At 42.7% G+C, this 18,396-nt stretch overlaps 2 protein-coding genes across 5 annotated transcripts in view; both read left to right on the forward strand.

Annotated features, from left to right (window-relative positions):
• Positions 1-18,396, forward strand: part of PTPRN2 (protein tyrosine phosphatase receptor type N2) — a 1,957,978-nt gene that overhangs the window by 1,311,388 nt on the left and 628,194 nt on the right. The gene's annotated exons all lie outside the window — the stretch shown is intronic.
• On the forward strand, positions 16,927-17,840 carry LOC126063557 (GTP-binding nuclear protein Ran-like). Its single transcript, XM_049861885.1, is given in 2 exon segments — positions 16,927-17,217; positions 17,220-17,840. Coding segments are annotated over 2 exon segments (684 nt in total). The 5' UTR covers positions 16,927-16,994; the 3' UTR covers positions 17,681-17,840.

Raw genomic sequence — 18,396 nt, forward strand, 5'->3', positions numbered from 1 at the left:
TAATAATTAAAAGCCTCTCATTTGTATACAGATATGTCAAAAAGGTAAAGTGCAGAATCCTTGCCTTGGGACAAAAATAGACACGTGTGAAATGGCGTGAAAAGAAGTAACTTAAAGTATTCTTAGTCTAAGTGGTTTCATTCAGTGCATAAGGAATATTTTTACCTGCTGCATTCCCTAGATTGAAGAAACTTTTCTAAGCACTAGCTGATTCTCACTTTTTCTTTTCTTTTTTTTTTTTTGAGTGTCTTCTTGGGAAAACGGTCTACAAAAACTCTCGTGAGGCATGAACCAGCTGAAGAGACTTCAGATAGCTAGTTTGGTTATTTTACAAGAGCGGGAAAGTCTTTGGCCTCTCTCCCCCGCCCCGCCTCACCCCCTCACCCCCCGCCATCCCTTAAAACGAATAAATTGTTTGTGGGGGTTGGGATCATCCTTCACTGTATTGCTGAGTAAAGATTTGATGACTTTTCTCCTGACTTCTGTCTTCTGGCTCAGAAGTGAGGCCAGGCCTGTTGTAGGTCTTGGTAGAGAGATGGGTTGTAGTTTTTCCTGGTGCCCAGCGTGTTGTAAACCTCCCAGCCCTGCTCCTTGGCTAACCTGAAACCAGCAGGACGCAGACAGCGGGAGCCTCTGGTGGATGGTGACAGTGGTGGTGGGGAATGTGACAGGTCATCTCTTCTGCTAATCTTCACACGGTGAACCCAGCCACAGTCATGGTACCACAACACTTTGACCAAACCAAAAATGAGGGCTTGTAATATAACAAGTACACTTAGGGAAGAATGAATGAAATACTTGAGATAGAAACCGCTCCAGGGCATGGTCACTCTATTGGTGGTAGAATCAGTATTCTCAGCCAGTCTGTCTTCTCACCCTCCAGCTCCCTGATGCCCACTCCCCCAGCCTATGTACTTCTTATTACTGCTAAAGGAGGCTCATCTAATCCCCTGCACTGGTGGGGCCCAGCTCACCCCCGCTGGGGGGAACTGTCTTTTCGAGGCTGGCTTGCAGAAGCCCATTCTGGCTGTCTGTGACCTGGTGGCTCCCAGCAACTAGTGTTTTGGCTATTATTTGACAGAAGTTTCTTCTTGACAAGAGCCTCCAGCAAGGGCTTTAACTGGGCTCAGATGTTCAGGCAGGTAGGAAGAAAATGAGAAATGATGAAAGCTAGGTAGCATCTTTCTCTTCAAAGAATGTCATATCAGCAATTTCTGCTACCTCAAGACAGGAGGCAGAGGTGGGGAGTAGTGAGAGAAATTTGAAATCAGGAGCTCCTGTTTCCTTAGGTCTGCAGAAGCCAGATTGGGAATCTCACCTTCAATAAATCAACACTCAAGATTCAGACTATTGGAACTTAGAAGTGGGACAACTGAAACAGGAAAGCAGATGTCCTTTCTAGAACCTAAGTTATGTTCTTCCTTTATGTCCGGTCAGCTCCATTAGGCTGCTGTGTTCCTGACCTTAGAGCCTTCTTTTCAGTACTTCCCCACTAACCACCCTATTCCTGAATCTGATGGAGATCCTCCATGGTATCTACCTCTTCCAGAGATTCTTGGGTAGGAAAAAGCTCACTAATTAATTGATCCTCACATATTTACTGGGTATATTAGCTAACTGAAATGGACTCTGTAGGGTAATATCAGAAAACAGTTTTATCCCTTCTCATTACTCTGTTGATTTTATTTTCTCCATCTTGGGTAAAACTACTGGCAGATCATAGAGTGTCTCCAGTCATTCTTAGGGAGGGATGAATAGATTTATTTTTCAAGTATGAAAAGTTCAGTCTAGTTTAATATCAAAGTTTCATTCCCTCACCCAATTTAAGCTGTCTCCCCTTCCCCAGCTGGAGCCTGCCTTAGGTTGAGAAGCTTACAGAATGGAGCAGGGGGCTGCCTTCCTCATTGTCCTTCCACTCCCCATCCGAGTTCATGTGCCACCTCTGTCTGGACAGGGCTGGGGTGGCCTGAACCCCCAGGGCAGTCTCTGTAGTAACAAACTACCTAGAGCAGTGCTTCTTTAACTTCAGTGTCCACCAGAAGATCCTGGAAGGCTGGGGCCTGGGGTAGCACCTGAGAATCAGTATTTCATCCAAGTTCCTAGGTGGTGCTGATGCTGCTGTTCTGAAGACCACTCGGGGAACTACCTCCCTAAAAAAATGAACCTAGTGTCCTCTACAAACACGACTGTTTTCTGTGGGATCCACACTGTGAAAAACGCTCCGAAGCTCGTCTATAGGCAGTGGGAAGACATTGAATGTATTTGAAGAGGTGATGAGATTTGGGAGTAGAATGAGCTGATGAATCTGTGGCAAATTGCAATGAAGAAAGACTGGAGGTAAAAGGAAGACCTTGGCAAATAAATGAATTGTACAGGCCTAGACTCCGTATCTCCCCCAAAGAAAACACTAAGTAAGGGGCATCTGCAGTTTGTCTAGGCGGATTCTAAAGCCCTGTGCTTGTCCCAGAAAAAACAAGGGCAGCTCCATCTAACAGCATACTGCAGATAAAAATGGTTTTTTAACAAGGGTATGATGATTGGCCCTTAGTACCCACACCATGCTTTATGTTGACTAATGCTGCAAATCTCATTCCCCTGGCTAGAGAGCTCCAGACACTGCTCTCCCCACACTGCTTGTGAGCGCGTGAACAAGGATTCCATCTCTCTGGGCTTCAGTTTCCTCATCTGTAAAAGGGGAAGCTAGATCTCTTCAAACTCCAAAATTCTGTGATTCTATAATATTCCAGGATAAAAAATTTAAGAGAAAACCATCTGCTCTGAGAGCTTCTAGTCGGAGCTTCTAGTGTGAGATGACTACACGTAGACAAACAGGATTGCCTCAAAAAGTGGAATTTCGCACCCTGGAAGACGTGGCCCCTGGACTGTCTGTTAGCCAAAAATTAAAACCACTCCCAAAGCCAACTCTTCAAAGATTAGACTGGACTGTAAGACATAAAATGATGGTGGTGAGGAGTGTGCTTCTGAGAAGACTAAATGAGCAGCTCCTGTCAGGGAGCAAGATGAGAAGGCAGAAAAGGATAGGAGCTGGTCAACTGGACAAGAGAAATCTGGGGTGGAAAGGAGGAACGTGCTGCCACATTATAGGGGAGCAACTAGGGTCACATAACAATGTGTGTTTAAATTTTTGTAAGAGAAACTAGAACTGTAAACTTTCACTTAAAGCACAGTAAAAATAAATAAATAAGTAAAAAAAAAAGTGAAATTTTCCTCAAAGGCCCTGTGGGGTCTCCCTAACGTTCCTTGGAGCTTACTCTTGGGTTCAGCAATGGCCACCCAAATGTAGTTGTTGTGAGAACAGCACTACCTCCCCTAGCAAAGATGCTCATCTAAAATGAATTTGTTCATTTGTTCTGAAGCCGATGGTGGGATTTACAGAATCTCCAGGGCCTTTCCCCTCCCAAGTTTCTCCCCCTGGCTGCCTAGGTGCCTTTTGGCCCACATGGTTACTTCTCTAGACATGATGTGATGAGCAGCAGGGGAAGGAGTAACGTTGAAACAGTCTGTCCTGGTGAAATGGAAAGTGAGCTGTCAGGTTGTTAGAAGATGGTAGAATCAGTGATTCCTTCTTCCTGCCAGACATTTGGAAGGTACTCAGAACTTAAAAAAGGAAGGCCCCCTCTTTGGGAATGGTATGGCGGTGGTATGGCAAGGTCCTTTCTGGGATGGAAACACAAGCCTGTTAATGCAGCTGTGAGGTCCTGAGGTGCCTCTTTCCCATGCCAAGAGGCAGTCTTCTTCTGACCACCCCACATATGAGGGGTCATGTTCTCCCAATTATCCTGTCTGCTTCCAAATTGCCACTGCCCGGGTCACCCCTTATGCCAATTAAATCAGAATGTCTAGGAGTGGGAGGCAGTCACCAGTATTTTTTAAGGAATTCCAGGTGATTCCAGTGTTAGCAATATTTGACTACTGCTTTAATGATGCCTTTCCATCTGCATTTAAAGCTGATCAAGACTCTCCCTCAGCCTCACACTCCTCCACCCCCAACACAGACACCTGTGACCTTACACCAGCCTTACCTTTACAGCCAGACTTACACATCCTCACTGTCTTCATTTCCTCCTTCCTGGACAGATGTCAGTCTATAAAAATCACCCAATGGTTCTATGAACCAGAGCTAGCCAATTAGAAAATGCAACAGAAAAAAAATCCCTTCAATCCAGTTTTGATCATGTTATACTAGTTCAACCAAGTTCCCATCTGCTTAAACTGTTTTTGAGCAGTATTAACATATTCCAGCCACATGTAGTCAGTAATATCCAATTCCAACTTAGTTAACATTGATCAAAATTGGCTCAAATATCTGAGTGGTCCTGTGAAAAAAGAGTCCCCAGGTGGTGCAAATGGTTAAGTGCTTGACTGCTAACTGAAAGGTTAGTGCTTCCAGTTTGCCCAGGGGTGCCTCATAAGAAAGACCTGGCAATCTACTTCCAAAGAATCAAACATTGAAAACCCTATGGAGCACAAGTCTACTCTGAAACACATGGGGTTGCCATGAGTCAGAATTAATTTGACTGTAACTGGTTGGAGTTTTTGTTTTTTTGTCTTATGAGAAATAAAATCTGCTTAACTTTGTTTAACCAGGCATCTCCCAATATTCTTTGAACACTGTTGACATCATTTGGAACCCATGCTTCAATGCCCAAGTTAGGAGAGAGATTGTCATGAGTCTAGAGTGCTGGTTCTCAACCTTGGCTGCTGACTCAAGTGGGGTAGGACTCTGCATGGACAGTTTTAAAAAGCTCCTTACCGGGTCCTAATGGGCAGTCAAGGTATCAAACCACTGGTCTGAGATGTTGGGCATTGTCTGAAAATTGGCAGAGCCTGTTTCTCCCTTTGCTACTGTACAATTAAGAAAAAGATATTTGAGGCAGTGGAAAGGGTTAAGGAAAGAAATATAAGTAGGAAGGGGCCTTGAAAATTCATCAAGTGTGTCCTTTCTGAATGCAGACAGATTGGAATTGATCCTTCCCCACAAACCCAGCATGGTCATTCTCACCTCTCTTCTCTCCTGGCCGAGTCCCGCCCTTCCTTCATGGGTCCAACTTCCAGCAAATCTTCAGTGCTTACTCTCTGAACATGACAGGTCTCACTGAATTTTCCTCTTTCTGAGTATTTATGATCTGAATTCCCACTGTTTATCATTTGATTATATATAATGTTTGAAAATATATTTCCACCTGGCGGTCTTGTTCACAGCTGTACCCCAGAGCATAGTACTCCACCTAACGCATGGTAGGCGTGTGTTTACTTAACAAATGTTTGTTGAATAGGATCGAGTTAATGTGTCTCCAGTGGCTGCTGACTGCTAACCAAAAGATCGGTAATTCAAACCCATCAGTGGCTCCTTGGGAGAAAGATGTGGCAGTCAGCTTCTGTAAAGATTTACAGCCTTAGAAACCCTGCTGGACAGTTCTACTCTGTCCTGCAGGGTCACTATGAGTCGAAATCTACTGGACGGCAGTGGCTTTTGGTATAAATGTGTCTTGATCTTAATTCCCAATCTAAATCAAGATCTAGATTTCAAGTTCTTGATACCATAGTTCACACTTCTATACTTTCCTTGTGCCTAACAATGTTGAACCTGTTTGTTGGATCTCTGTTGTGGCAGAGACTATGACAACCTTCTGACATTTTGTTACATTTTCTTGAATGGATAGTTGGTCACTATTCTCTGTAAAGTTAATAATTCTTAGCCATTTTGGGGTTTTTTTTTTTTTTCAGTGTTACCCCGGATGCCATCCCACAGATAAATTGTCTCATTCAAACTATCTCATTAAGCATAAAATTAAAAATTCACAAAACATGCATAACTATCAGGATCCATCTCTCCCCACCACTGCACCACAATCAGAAAAACATATCTTTGTGCTTCCATCCAACAAACACTGAGAAGCTATAACCTTCTCCTTTTCTGTTTTTCATGGGGTTGTATCTGGCATGCTATGCAGTATACTTTTACTAGAGGTTATACCAGTAGAGAGATACAGAAGAGAGGATGGACACATGAAGAAAGAATAACTGACAAAACAATTTAATAGTTTGTGTGGCTATGAACTCCCAAGATGCCCTAATAATTTTCCTTCACATATTTGTAAAAATTATTGATAAGTTACTTGGCTCTGTTCTTCTCTGATCTGCATCCCAGGGTCCATAACCTTTCTGTCTTTGTCTTCTTGTCCACCCTTTAATGAGATCTCTGTCTCCTTGTGGTTTCATACTGAAATTCTTTTCATTCTTTACTTATATAATCAAGATTTAAAGTACTATGCCACAGAAGATAAAGTACTGTCCTTAGAACCGAATAGACCTGGCTCGAATTGCAGCTGTGCTAAATAAAACTTAGTTGACTTTGGATAAGTCACCAGATCGCTGAGCCTCACTTACCTCATCTGTAAAATTGGGTTAATGATATTAGATCCTAAGGATTCCTATGAGAATAAAATTGGATGCTATATATGAATGCCTAACACATGGCGTTATAAAGCATGGGTGCTATACAAAGGTAATGACTCCTCTTCCTCCTCTCCTTTCTTTTTCTTCTTCTTTTCCTCTTCCTTTTCTGCTCATGATTGTCTCCCCCTCCTCCTCCCCCTTTCCTTCCTTCTGAACCTCGTTCTCCACCTCATTCTCCACATCATGTCCTCTCCACCCCCCCGCCCCCACTTAATCTGGTGTTATGCAATAGCACCTCGACCATCAGAAGCCCAGGGCCTGACTGGAGTCTGGCTGTCAGCTCTCCCTCTGGAAGGAAACTGTTTACCAGAGTTCCAGCTCCAGGAGGCAGGCAGGGAGCTCACTTCCTTGAGCATCAGAGATGAAAATGCAGAAGCAAGGCTTAGACATTAGAAATGGGAGCAGACTGGTCAAGAGGAACAGTGAGGAAGAATGGTGAAAGGACATGTGGAGACAGCAGATTCAAAAATCTACTTGATAGGTGGAGAAAATAGAGGGAAATTGTCGATGCTTTGGCTAGTGCATCCACTGGGCATCTGCTGAACTCAGTGGGGACCCAGCCTGGAGCAGGATCTTGATAAGGCTGAACCTGGTTTGATATTCACTGCTGAGGGCTGGGGATTGGATCACATCTCAGGGAGTCTGGTGGGCAAGTTCAAACCTGCCTGGCCAACTGGGTGTCAAACGCACTCTAACGGTCAGCTTAGGCTTTGAAATTGGCCAAGTGCAGCAAAAATAGTGTCCTTATTATTAAAGGTACTGATCTAATGCCTTATTCCATTTTGAAAGCACCTGTGCACACATAATGAGATACATAGAGCAGATCACTTGATGTGTTTATATACATATCTTGGCTTACCTAGGCCCTGTCCTCCAGTCAACTCCCTAGAGCAGTGCAAAGCTTAACCCTGAGTTATCCCCCTCTGCCACTACCTATCGCTTTGGGTAAATCATTAAGCCTCTCTCGACCGAGGTTTCCTCACCAGGAAGTGTGGTTTGCATTTGGGGAATGGAGGGAAGAAAGTGCAGATTTGGAAAGGGCACCTTTAGCCTCTAAGTATCTGTGACTCCCACTAGCTGGGCTCACACACTGGGCTGTTTGTTCATCCTCAGGTAAGGATGCAGAAATGGGAGCTGCAGCTGGCTTAGGATCAGATCAAGGCCTCTGTGTCATACAGAGAACTAGAACCAGGCTCTATGCAGCCTTTCTGGTAGCCCTGGGCATGCCCGTCTGCTGGCAACCCTGCTGTGCCCGCAGTGGACTTTGAGAATTCACTACTGAGGTTCTAAAGCAGTGGCTTTCAAATGCCAGCTGCCTCAGAATCACCTGGGAGATTTTGTTGAAACATAGGTTCCTGAGTCCCCGTGTTTTAATTGAGTAAGTCTGGGCTGAGTCCAGAGAGTTTGTATTTCTAACAAGGTCCCAGGCAGTGCTGGTGGCACTGGTCTGAGGACCACACTTTGGACTACTGAGGGAGTCTTTTTAAAAACACTGTTGCTAAATCCCAACTCCCCCCAAATTTCTGGTTTTATCAGTGTGGGATGGGGCCTTGGCATCTGTACTTTAAAAAATCAACCCAGGCGATTCTTACGTGCAGCCTGAGTAGAGAAAAACCACCCCTCACAGAGTCAGCTTGTATTCAACTATGAGGTAAAGGGAGGCATTTTGCATTTTGAAAATGCTTAATATTCTTTAGGTTTTTCAACACTTGGGTGTCATCTTTGTGCAATTGATGATGCCAGATTTCACAAATGAAAATACAGGATGCCCAATAAAATTTGAATTTCAGGTAAACAATGAGTAATTTTTTAGTATAAGTATATCCCATCCAAAATATGGGAAATGCTTATACTAAAAATTACTTGTTGTTTATCTGACATTCAAATTTAACCTGGCATCCTATGTTTTATCTGATCAGTCATACATATAGAAAACCTAACTCTCCACCTTATTTTTTAATTTCCTGTTTATATCGAGTCACATTTAACTAATTGACATGCCCCCTTCTATAATTTGGGTATGCCAAAGAACCCAGCTGTCTGGGGAAGCCCCTCATAGAGACATGGAGGTGTTAACCTCCAGCTGAAGGCGTTAGGAAACCCATGTGGAGCAGTGGAATCAATGCCTCCTGGAAGACAGGAGACCCTTGTTTTATTCTCAACTCCACCACTGACTAGCACATGACTTGGGGATTTTTTTTTTTTTTTAAATCTTACTGGGGCCCAGTTTGAACCAGGCAACTTCAGAGATCATAAACTCATGGAATGTTTCAACACCGTCCCAGCTTACTGCAGCATCCCCAGCAGCACTCCCGGCTGAACCCCGAGATACTCAGTGGAAGCCATGGACGTCTTTGGAGCCAAGTTGAAATCCACTGATAGAACTCAGTTTTGACATAAGGAAGCTGAGTCTCTGAGAGAACGTGACTGCCCACAGTTAGTGCATGTGCCCTTGTCTGCTTGGGGAAGCAGGCTGGGGACTCAGGCAAGAGTCCTGTGTTACAGTTCCCAGGCAGAATGTCTTCTTCTCCAGGAAACCTCAGGTTTTGCTCTTATGGCCTTTAATTGATTAGATGAGGCCCACCCACATCATCGAGAGTTACTTAGAGTCAACTGATCTTAGACGTTAACCTCATCTACAAAATGCCTTCATGGTTATACCTAGATGAGTGTTTGACTGAATAACAGGGCACTACAGACTAATCTAGGGGATACCTAAGTCTAACCATCGCAGGCATCACGGGTTGGAACAATGAGCATGCATAAGGGCACTCTATGAGGATGTGCCCAGCAAAGAGGAGCAGACCAAAAAAATAAATCCTTGAGGCACCCACATTTCAGCACTGGGCATTTTGTACCCAGTCTCTGAGCCAGCCAGTGTTCCCCTTTCTTCCTCCCACATCAAAGCAGCCAGCATTCAGGAGATAGCAACCTGTAATCTTAACTACATAAAAGTAAAAATTTGAAAATCTATTGGAAAACAAACACTTTCACTTGTAGTACAGAAATGATAACTCTTTCCCCTTATGATGAAATTACACTATTGGGAGCTAGAGAGGATTCATTCGTTAAAATGCATTATTTCAAATTTTGTCTTTATTCTGTTAACATTTATAAAACACTTACTATTTGATGGACTTAGTGATACATTATTTACCACATACTATACACTAAAAAAAATTTTTTTTTTTATACACTACATGCCATATGCTGCATGCTATAATTCCTTCCCCAAGAGGCATACCGCCTAGTTGGCTATATAAGCATGTGAAAATACTGTATTTTTATGCAAATAACATGCACCTTGTATGTTTGTTTGCCAACCATGCCCTCCCCCTGTGAGATATTTCCGTAAGTGTGCTATCCTAATTATTTTTTTACAGCAACATTGGTTTTGTGGCGCTTATGAAAATAACCTCATGAGGGGAAGGCACAGTTGGCAAACAAATGTAGAAGGCATGTGTTATTTCCATAAAAATATGGTACCTGGTCAGAATTGAGTGACATGCATAGTATTGAAGGCCTGTGTCTGAAAACAACAAAGAAAGGAATAGTAGTTGACTCACTCGCTGCCAACCAGTTTGCCATTGACCGGTTGCCTAATGATTAGTCCATCTAAAAAGAAGCTGCATTTTGAGGATTTTTTTGGATTCATTTTGGTGTCCTAGTCTTTTTGACATATTTTGACCCTTTTAAGACTTTAAAAAACCTATATCTAGGTGTACTTCTGACTTAAACGTATACACTTACAAATAATTATTAGATGTGCAACATTGTGAATGACCAGAAATCTTTTTCCATTATGTTTTTTGTTGATGTTTTTTAAGAAAATTTGCCAATAGACCCTTTCCTTAAAAACTGAAATTTCTCTCAATAAAAGCCATGTAACATATTAACTCAGATTAATTACTGTACTCTGCACTGTTCTGATCCCAGAGTTAAATCAATTAAGGGCAATTGATGTCATACCCAACAGGGTGGAATCTACTTGCCCAAAGTTGGTGGCCCAGGGTGTCAGGATAAAGGCCAGGACATAACCCTCAGGAGCAGATGGGCTAGTGATGTACTTCTGTGCAGGTTTTTGTCACAATACCATTAGAATTATTTTCTCTAGAAAGAAAAGAAACTCCAAGCTCCTTTCTGAAGGTCGTTTATACCATGCAAACAAGATAGGGAAATGATGTCCTGGAGATGTGGAAGTTTCTGTAATTGGCCCTGTCAAGTACAAGTGGTAACATTTTTAAAATACTGATTAGACATGTCAAATTAAGCCCTGATGCTCCCTTAGAAACATTGGTTCAAAATCCTTAAGATGTGAAAAAAAAAGTGGCAGAGAAAGAATAGGATAGTCTGAATGGATTTGATTTAAAAATCCGTAAAATGTTGAAATATGACAAATATAATAGAAATTCAAAACAGATACAAAAGCACTTAAAAGGGAATAGAATCCTAGTCAAATTGATCATTAGGCATCCTGGCCTTCAGTGAATTTAAAATTTGCCTGGGAAGGAGGTAGATGCTTTACCAAGGAGTTAACACCTGAGCTGGGTCTAAAACGTGAGTGAGATTTCATCAGGCAGAGGAGTCAGGGGAGAAGCATCTTGTCAACCCAGCAGACAAAGGCGTTAAGGTCCAGTCTCTTCAGGAACGAGCAGGTGATTAGAGGAAAGGGCTGGAAACCAGAAGAGTGGGGGAGCCAAAGATGAAATGGCGGCGGGTCTGAGAGGGAAGGGGTTTGAAGGGAACACCGATAAGGAGCAAATGGTTTTCCTACTGTGATTTTGACATTATTGGATTTTAAGTGTAGGGAAGGGGTTTTATGGAATTTAAAGGGTAGAGATGCTGTCTAAGTCAGTCATTCTGGAAGGATTACATGGGGACTCCTGAGGTTCCTGAGGCCCGTTTAGAGAGTCTGTGGGGTCAACACTACTTTCACAGTCACACTACCATGTTTGTTGCCTGTTTGACTCTCATTCATTCACGAAAATTGAGTGGCATTTTCTAGAGACTTCCTGCTGTGAGATGACATCATCGCTCTGGCAGCAAAAGGAATATGTGCTTGTGTAGACGTGGTGTTGTTGGTTTTGTTAGCTGCCTTGGAGTTGGCTCATCTGTATGGCCCAGTGTACAACAGAACAAAATATTGCCCGGTCCTGTCCCGTCTTCATGATTGCTGGTATGCTCAAGTCCATTTTTGTGGCCACTGTGTATTTTGAGTACCTTCTAACTCGCAGGGCTCATCTTCCAGCATTTTATCAGAAATTATTCTCTTGTAATCCATAGGACTTTCGTTGGCTGATCTTACTTTCTAGTCTATCTTAGTCTGGAAGCTCCACTGAAACCTGCCCACCGTGGCGACCCTGCTGGTATTTGAAATACTGGTGGCATAGCTTGCAGTATCATAGCAACATGCAAGACATCACACTATAGCAAACTGACATATGAGTGGTGGTGTGTGGTCTTGAGCTTTTAAAATGTCTGTTTTCATTTCTAATATGATATATATATCTGTTGTTGTTGTTGTTAGGTGCCATCAAGTCGGTTCCGACTCATAGCAACCCTATGCACGACAGAACGAAACACTGCCCAGTCCTGCGCCATCCTCACAATCATTGTTATGCTTGAGCTCATTGTTGCAGCCACCGTATCAATCCACCTCGTTGAAGGTCTTCCTCTTTTCTGCTGACCCTGTACTCTGCCAAGCATGATGTCCTTCTCCAGGGATTCATCCCTCCTGACAACATGTCCAAAGTATGTAAGATGCAGTCTCACCATCCTTGCCTCTAAGGAGCATTCTGGCCTCACTTCTTCCAAGACAGATTGGTTCGTTGTTTTGGCAGTCCATGATATATTCAATATTCTTCAACAACACCACAATTCAAAAGCGTCAACTCTTCTTTGGTCTTCCTTATTCATTGCCCAGCTTTCACGTGCATATGAGGCGATTGAAAATACCATGGCTTGGGTCAGGCGTACCTTAGTCTTCAGGGTGACATCTTTGCCCTTCACCACTTTGAAGAGGTCCTTTGCAGAATATTTGCCCAATGCAATGCGTCATTTGATTTCTTGACTGCTGCTTCCATGGCTGTTGATTGTGGATCCAAGTAAAATGAAATCCTTGACAATTCCAGTCTTTTCCCCATTTATCATGGTGTTGCCTATTGGTCCAGTTGTGAGGATTTTCATTTTCTTTATGTTGAGGTGGAATCCATACTGAAGGCTGTAGTCTTTGATATTCACCAGTAAGTGCTTCAAGTCCTCTTCACTTTCAGCAAGCAAGGTTGTGTCATCTGCATAATGCAGGTTGTTAATGAGCCTTCCTCCAATCCTGATGCCCCATTCTTCTTCATGTAGTCCAGCTTCTCGAATTATTTGCTCAGCATACAGATTGAATAGGCATGGTGAAAGGATACAACCCTGATGCACACCTTTCTTGACTTTAAACCAATCAGTATCCCCTTGTTCTGTCCGAACAACTGCCTCTTGATCTATGTGCAGGTTCCTCATGAGCACAATTAAGTGTTCTGGAATTCCCATTCTTTGCAATGTTATCCATAGTTTGTTATGATCCATACAGTCGAATGCCTTTGCATAGTCAGTAAAACACAAGTAAACATCCTGGTATTCTTTGCTTTCCGTCAGGATCCATCTGACATCAGCAATGATATCCCTGGTTCCATGTCCTCTTCTGAAACCGGCCTGAATTTCTGGCAGTTCCCTGTCGATATACTGCTGCAGCTGTTTTTGAATGATCTCTAGCAAAGTTTTGCTTGCTTGTGATATTAATGATATTGTTCTATAATTTCCACATATGGCTGAATCACCTTTCTTGGGAATAGGCATAAATATGGATCTCTTCCAGTCAGTTGGCCAGGAAGCTGTCTTCCATATTTCTTGGCATAGACGAGTGAGCACCTCCAGCGCTGCATCTGTTTGTTGAAACATCTCAATTGATATTCCATCAATTTCTGGAGCGTTGTTTTTTGCCAGTTCCTTCAGAGCAGCTTGGACTTCTTCCTTCAGTACCATCAGTTCCTAATCATATGCCACCTCTTGAAATGGTTGAACATCGACTAATTCTTTTTGGTATAATGACTCTGTATATTCCTTCCATCTTCTTTTGATGCTTCCTGCGTCATTCAATATTTTTCCCATAGAATCCTTCACTATTGCAACTTGAGGCTTGAATTTCTTCTTCAGTTCTTTCAGCTTGAGAAACACGAAGTGTGTTCTTCCCTTTTGGTTTTCCCTCTCAAGCTCTTTGCACATGTCATTAGAATACTTTACTTTGTCTTCTTGAGAGGCCCTTTGAAATCTTCTGTTCAGTTCTTTTACTTCATCAATTCTTCCTTTTGCTTTAGCTGCTCAAGGCTCGAGAGCAATTTTCAGAGTCTCCTCTGACATCCACCTTGGTCTTTTCTTTCTTTTCTGTCTTTTCATTGACCTCTTGCTTTTTTCATGTATGATGTCCTTGATGTCATGGCACAACTTGTCTGGTCTTTGGTCACTAGTGTTTAATGCATCAAATCTATTCATCAGATGGTCTCTAAATTCAGTTGGGATATACTCAAGGTCAGACTTTGGCTCTCGTGGACTTGCTCTGATTTTCTTCAGTTTCAGCTTGAACTTGCATATGAGCAATTGATGGTCTGTTCCACAGTCGGCCCCTAGCCTTGTTCTGACTGATGATATTGAGCTTTTCCATCGTCTCTTTCCACAGATATAGTCAATTTGATTTCTGTGTGTTCTGTCTGGTGAGGTCCATGTATATAGTCACCATTTATGTTGGTGAAAGAATGTATTTGCAATGAAGAAGTCGATGGTCTTGCAAAATTCTATCATTCAATCTCCGACATTGTTTCTATCACCAAGGCCATATTTTCCAACTACTGATCCTTCTTCTTTGTTTCCAACTTTCGCATTCCAATCACCAGTAATTATCAATGCATCTTGATTGCATGTTCGATCAATTTCAGACTGTAGCAGCTGATAAAAATCTTCTGTTTCTTCATCTTTAGCCCTAGTGGTTGGTGCGTAAATTTGAATAATAGTCGCAATAACTGGTCTTCCTTGTAGGCATATACATATTATCCTATCACTGACAGCGTTGTCCTTCAGGATAGATCTTGAAACGTTCTTTTTGACATTGAATGCAATACCATTCCTCTTCAAGTTGTCATTCCCAGCATAGTAGACCATATGATTGTCCAATTCAAAATGGCTAATACCAGTCCATTTCAGCTCACTAATGCCTAGGATATCGATGTTTATGCATTCCATTTCATTTTTGACGATTTCCAATTTTCCTAGATTCATACTTTGTACATTCCAGGTTCCGATTATTAATGGAAGTTTGCAGCTGTTTCTTCTCATTTGGAGTTGTGCCACATCAGCAAATGAAGGCCCCAAAAGCTTTACTCCATCCACACCATTAAGGCCAACTCTACTTTGAGGAGGCAGCTCTTCCCCAGTCATCTTTTGAGTGCCTTCCAACCTGGGGTGCTCATCTTCCAGCAGTATATCAGACAATGTTCCACTGCTATTCATAAGGTTTTCACTGGCTAATGCTTTTCAGAAGTAGACTGCCGGGCCCTTCTTCCTAGTCTTTCTTAGTCTGGAAGGTCAGCTGAAACCTGTCTTCCATGGGTGACCCTGCTGGTATCTGAATACCGGTTGCATAGCTTCCATCATCACAGCAACAAGCAGGCCCCCACAGTACGACAAACTGGCAGACAAGTGATATATATATATCACCCATGAGCCAAAGTGCTTTGGTGTCCTCAATGTTGAGTGAAAAGAGCTGGTGAGACCAAAATGTGTGAGACCTGCTGTGCTCCTTGTGTATGCATCCGCACTGCCTGGCACAGAGACTGGCTGTCCATGAACATGTGCTTAATGAATGAATGGCAGTGCTAGTGGTCTGTAGAAGATGGGCTAGACATTGAGTACACATGAGACCATGTCAGGAGGCTGTTGTGAAGAGAATGCGAATGAGATGAGTAGAAAGGAGGAATAACATTTGGGATATTCAAGAGAATGAATGGGAAAAACTTGGTCACTAAATACATTAAAGAAGGTGAGAAGGGGGAGGATAAAAACTCTGCTGTTCCCTTTTTGAGCATGGTAGATGATGGTGTCCCATATTAGAATGGGGGAACAACTTGGGGACGAACAGTAAAGGGTTAGGGATTGAGACATACTGAGTTTTAAGATACTTGTAAGATACACAGGTAAACTCTTAGAAGTTTGGATCAAGAGCTCATGAAATTTCAGTTACCATTTGTTGATGTGCAAATCTTTGTATTAGTTCTGGGAATTATGGTGATAGTTGGAGCCATCAAATTAGATAATGTTGCCTAGAGTGGTCATATTTTTTCATAGTCTCTCATTCTTAATATTTACTCTTTTAATCCTCTGATTGTCTCTCCTGTTTCCAATCTGAAAAGGAACTTTATACGCTTTCCAGAAATATGGCCAGTTTAGATAAAAATCCACAATGGGAGCACTTTTAGAATACGTATTAAGACTAGTTGACTTACCTGCAGCCGGCCTCCTCTGACAAAGCACAAAGAGGATATCTGGGGTTAAAACAGAGGCCCCCTCTGCTTGTGGACCTTGGTTTGGCATAGCACTGTGCCTTTTTCGATTACAGAGCTGCACAGCTTTTAGGAGAGCTATTTACTGTGACTGAAGGACAAACACTTTCGATGGAAAAAGGCTGTGTTGATGGGCTACTCTTTGTAATTTTGTTGCTCTGCAGGATCTCAGGAGCAGGACTAACCTCTGAGCAAAGCAGGTCAAACACACAGAGGTGGGGCTTGTGAGGACCACTGAGAAAATGAGGTGATTTCTTCCGACTTTGTAATTGCTACATGCTTCTAGAAATTCCACAGCAAACAGCACATGTTTTTCTCAATTATCTCCAAACAAGCAAGGACAGGCAAAATCCAATACACTATTAGGGGGTGTTTCCACAGGACAAAGACATCATCCTGGTGGAGCCTTCTCACAATACAGAATTGCCAAGAGGACTAAAGATGAGTCTGAATCTATTGGAGCTGATTGGTGTGGGTTGTGGTCTTCCACCTCATTTCTTCGGAATGCTGTGTCACTTGACCAGTGGTAAGTGACTTGGTCGTAGCCATCATGCATTTGCAAAGGACAGCCATTTACAAATGCACCCCAATGTTTCAAAGGCCGTTTCATAGACTCTTTGAGTGGGAAGAGCCCTTTGAAATTGTCTCATACAACATTTAACTTCACAGATGAGGAAACTAAGTTTCTGAAAGTTTGAATCATCTCACCTGAGAACATTAAGTGGATGTCAAAGGTCACAATGAAACCCCAGCCTTCCTGACTCACCACTTCTTTCAAGAACCAATGGATGCTTAGCTGAATAGCCCAGAGCACAGAGGAGGGGCAGCCTGTCTCCTTGTATGCCTATCTTCAAGACCACAGAAGAGGTCTCTGGGCGTTTGAATTGCACTTCCGCCATCTTTCCATCCCTCAGTCAGATGGGGCCCAGAGACGCTTCTCGAAGGACCATCACGATGGCTGCCCAAGGAGAACCCCAAGTCCAGTTTAAACTCGTATTGGTTGGTGATGGTGGTACTGGAAAAACTACATTTGTGAAACGTCATCTGACTGGTGAATTTGAGAAGAAGTATGTAGCCACCTTGGGTGTTGAGGTCCATCCCCTTGTGTTCCATCCTAACAGAGGACCCATTAAATTCAACGTGGGGATACAGCTGGTCAGGAGAAATTTGGGGGACTGAGAGATGGCTATTACATCCAAGCCCAGTGTGCCATTATAATGTGTGATGTAACATCAAGAGTTACTTACAAGAACGTGCCTAACTGGCATAGAGATCTGGTTCAAGTATGTGAAAACATCCCCGTTGTGTTGTGTGGCAACAAAGTGGACATCAAGGACAGGAAAGTGAAGGCAAAATCCATCGTCTTCCACCGAAAGAAGAATCTTCAGTACTATGACATTTCTGCCAAAAGTAACTACAACTTTGAAAAGCCCTTCCTTTGCCTTGCTAGAAAACTAATTGGAGATCCTAACTTGGAGTTTGTTGCCATGCCTGCTCTTGCCCCACCAGAGGTTGTCATGGACCCAGCTTTGGCAGCACAATATGAGCATGATTTAGAGGTTGCGCAGACAACTGCTCTCCCGGATGAGGATGACGACCTGTGAGAGAATGAAGCTGGAGCCCAGCGTCAGAAGTCTAGTTTTATAGGCAACTGTCCTGTGATGTCAGTGGTGCAGTGTGTTTGCCACTTTAGCTATATAATAATCTTTGGGATGCTGAGGGAGATGCATGGGCTTCGGAGTGAATGTGGCAGTTAAAGAAACCTTCGTTTTTTTGGACCTGCATATTTAGCTGTTTTGGAATGTAGTTGTTTCCTTCCTGAGTTTCAAATATAAGACTGCTACAGTCACATCACAATATTCAGTGGTGAAATCTTGTTTGTTCCTGTCATTCCCATTCCTTTTTGTTTAGAACCAGAATAAAGTTGTATTTCAAATACCTAAAAAAAAAAAAAAAAAAAAAAACCACAGAAGAGGTTTTAACAATTCAGTTTTACCCACTTTAGAGAGAATTGGGCTCAGCAATCTTCATTCAGCAGCTGATTCATCATCTCTTTTTTGGGAAGGATTCACTCATTTGCAAACATTCTTGAGTACCTTCTTGTTTCAGATGTTGTGCTAGGCTCTGGAGATATTTACGGGCTATCTGGGCAAAGAGACCAAGACATAACCAACCACAATATGTACCTTAAGAGGCGCCCCTTGCTATGACATTTCACTTATTAAGCTTGTCAAGGACAAACAGACCAACACTGAGCCATAACTTCAGCCCAACACGATAGTGCTATTATGGATCTACATGCCCGAACCATTGCTACATA

This window comes from Elephas maximus, chromosome 20, assembly GCF_024166365.1.
Source record: "Elephas maximus indicus isolate mEleMax1 chromosome 20, mEleMax1 primary haplotype, whole genome shotgun sequence".
NCBI lineage: Eukaryota > Metazoa > Chordata > Mammalia > Proboscidea > Elephantidae > Elephas > Elephas maximus.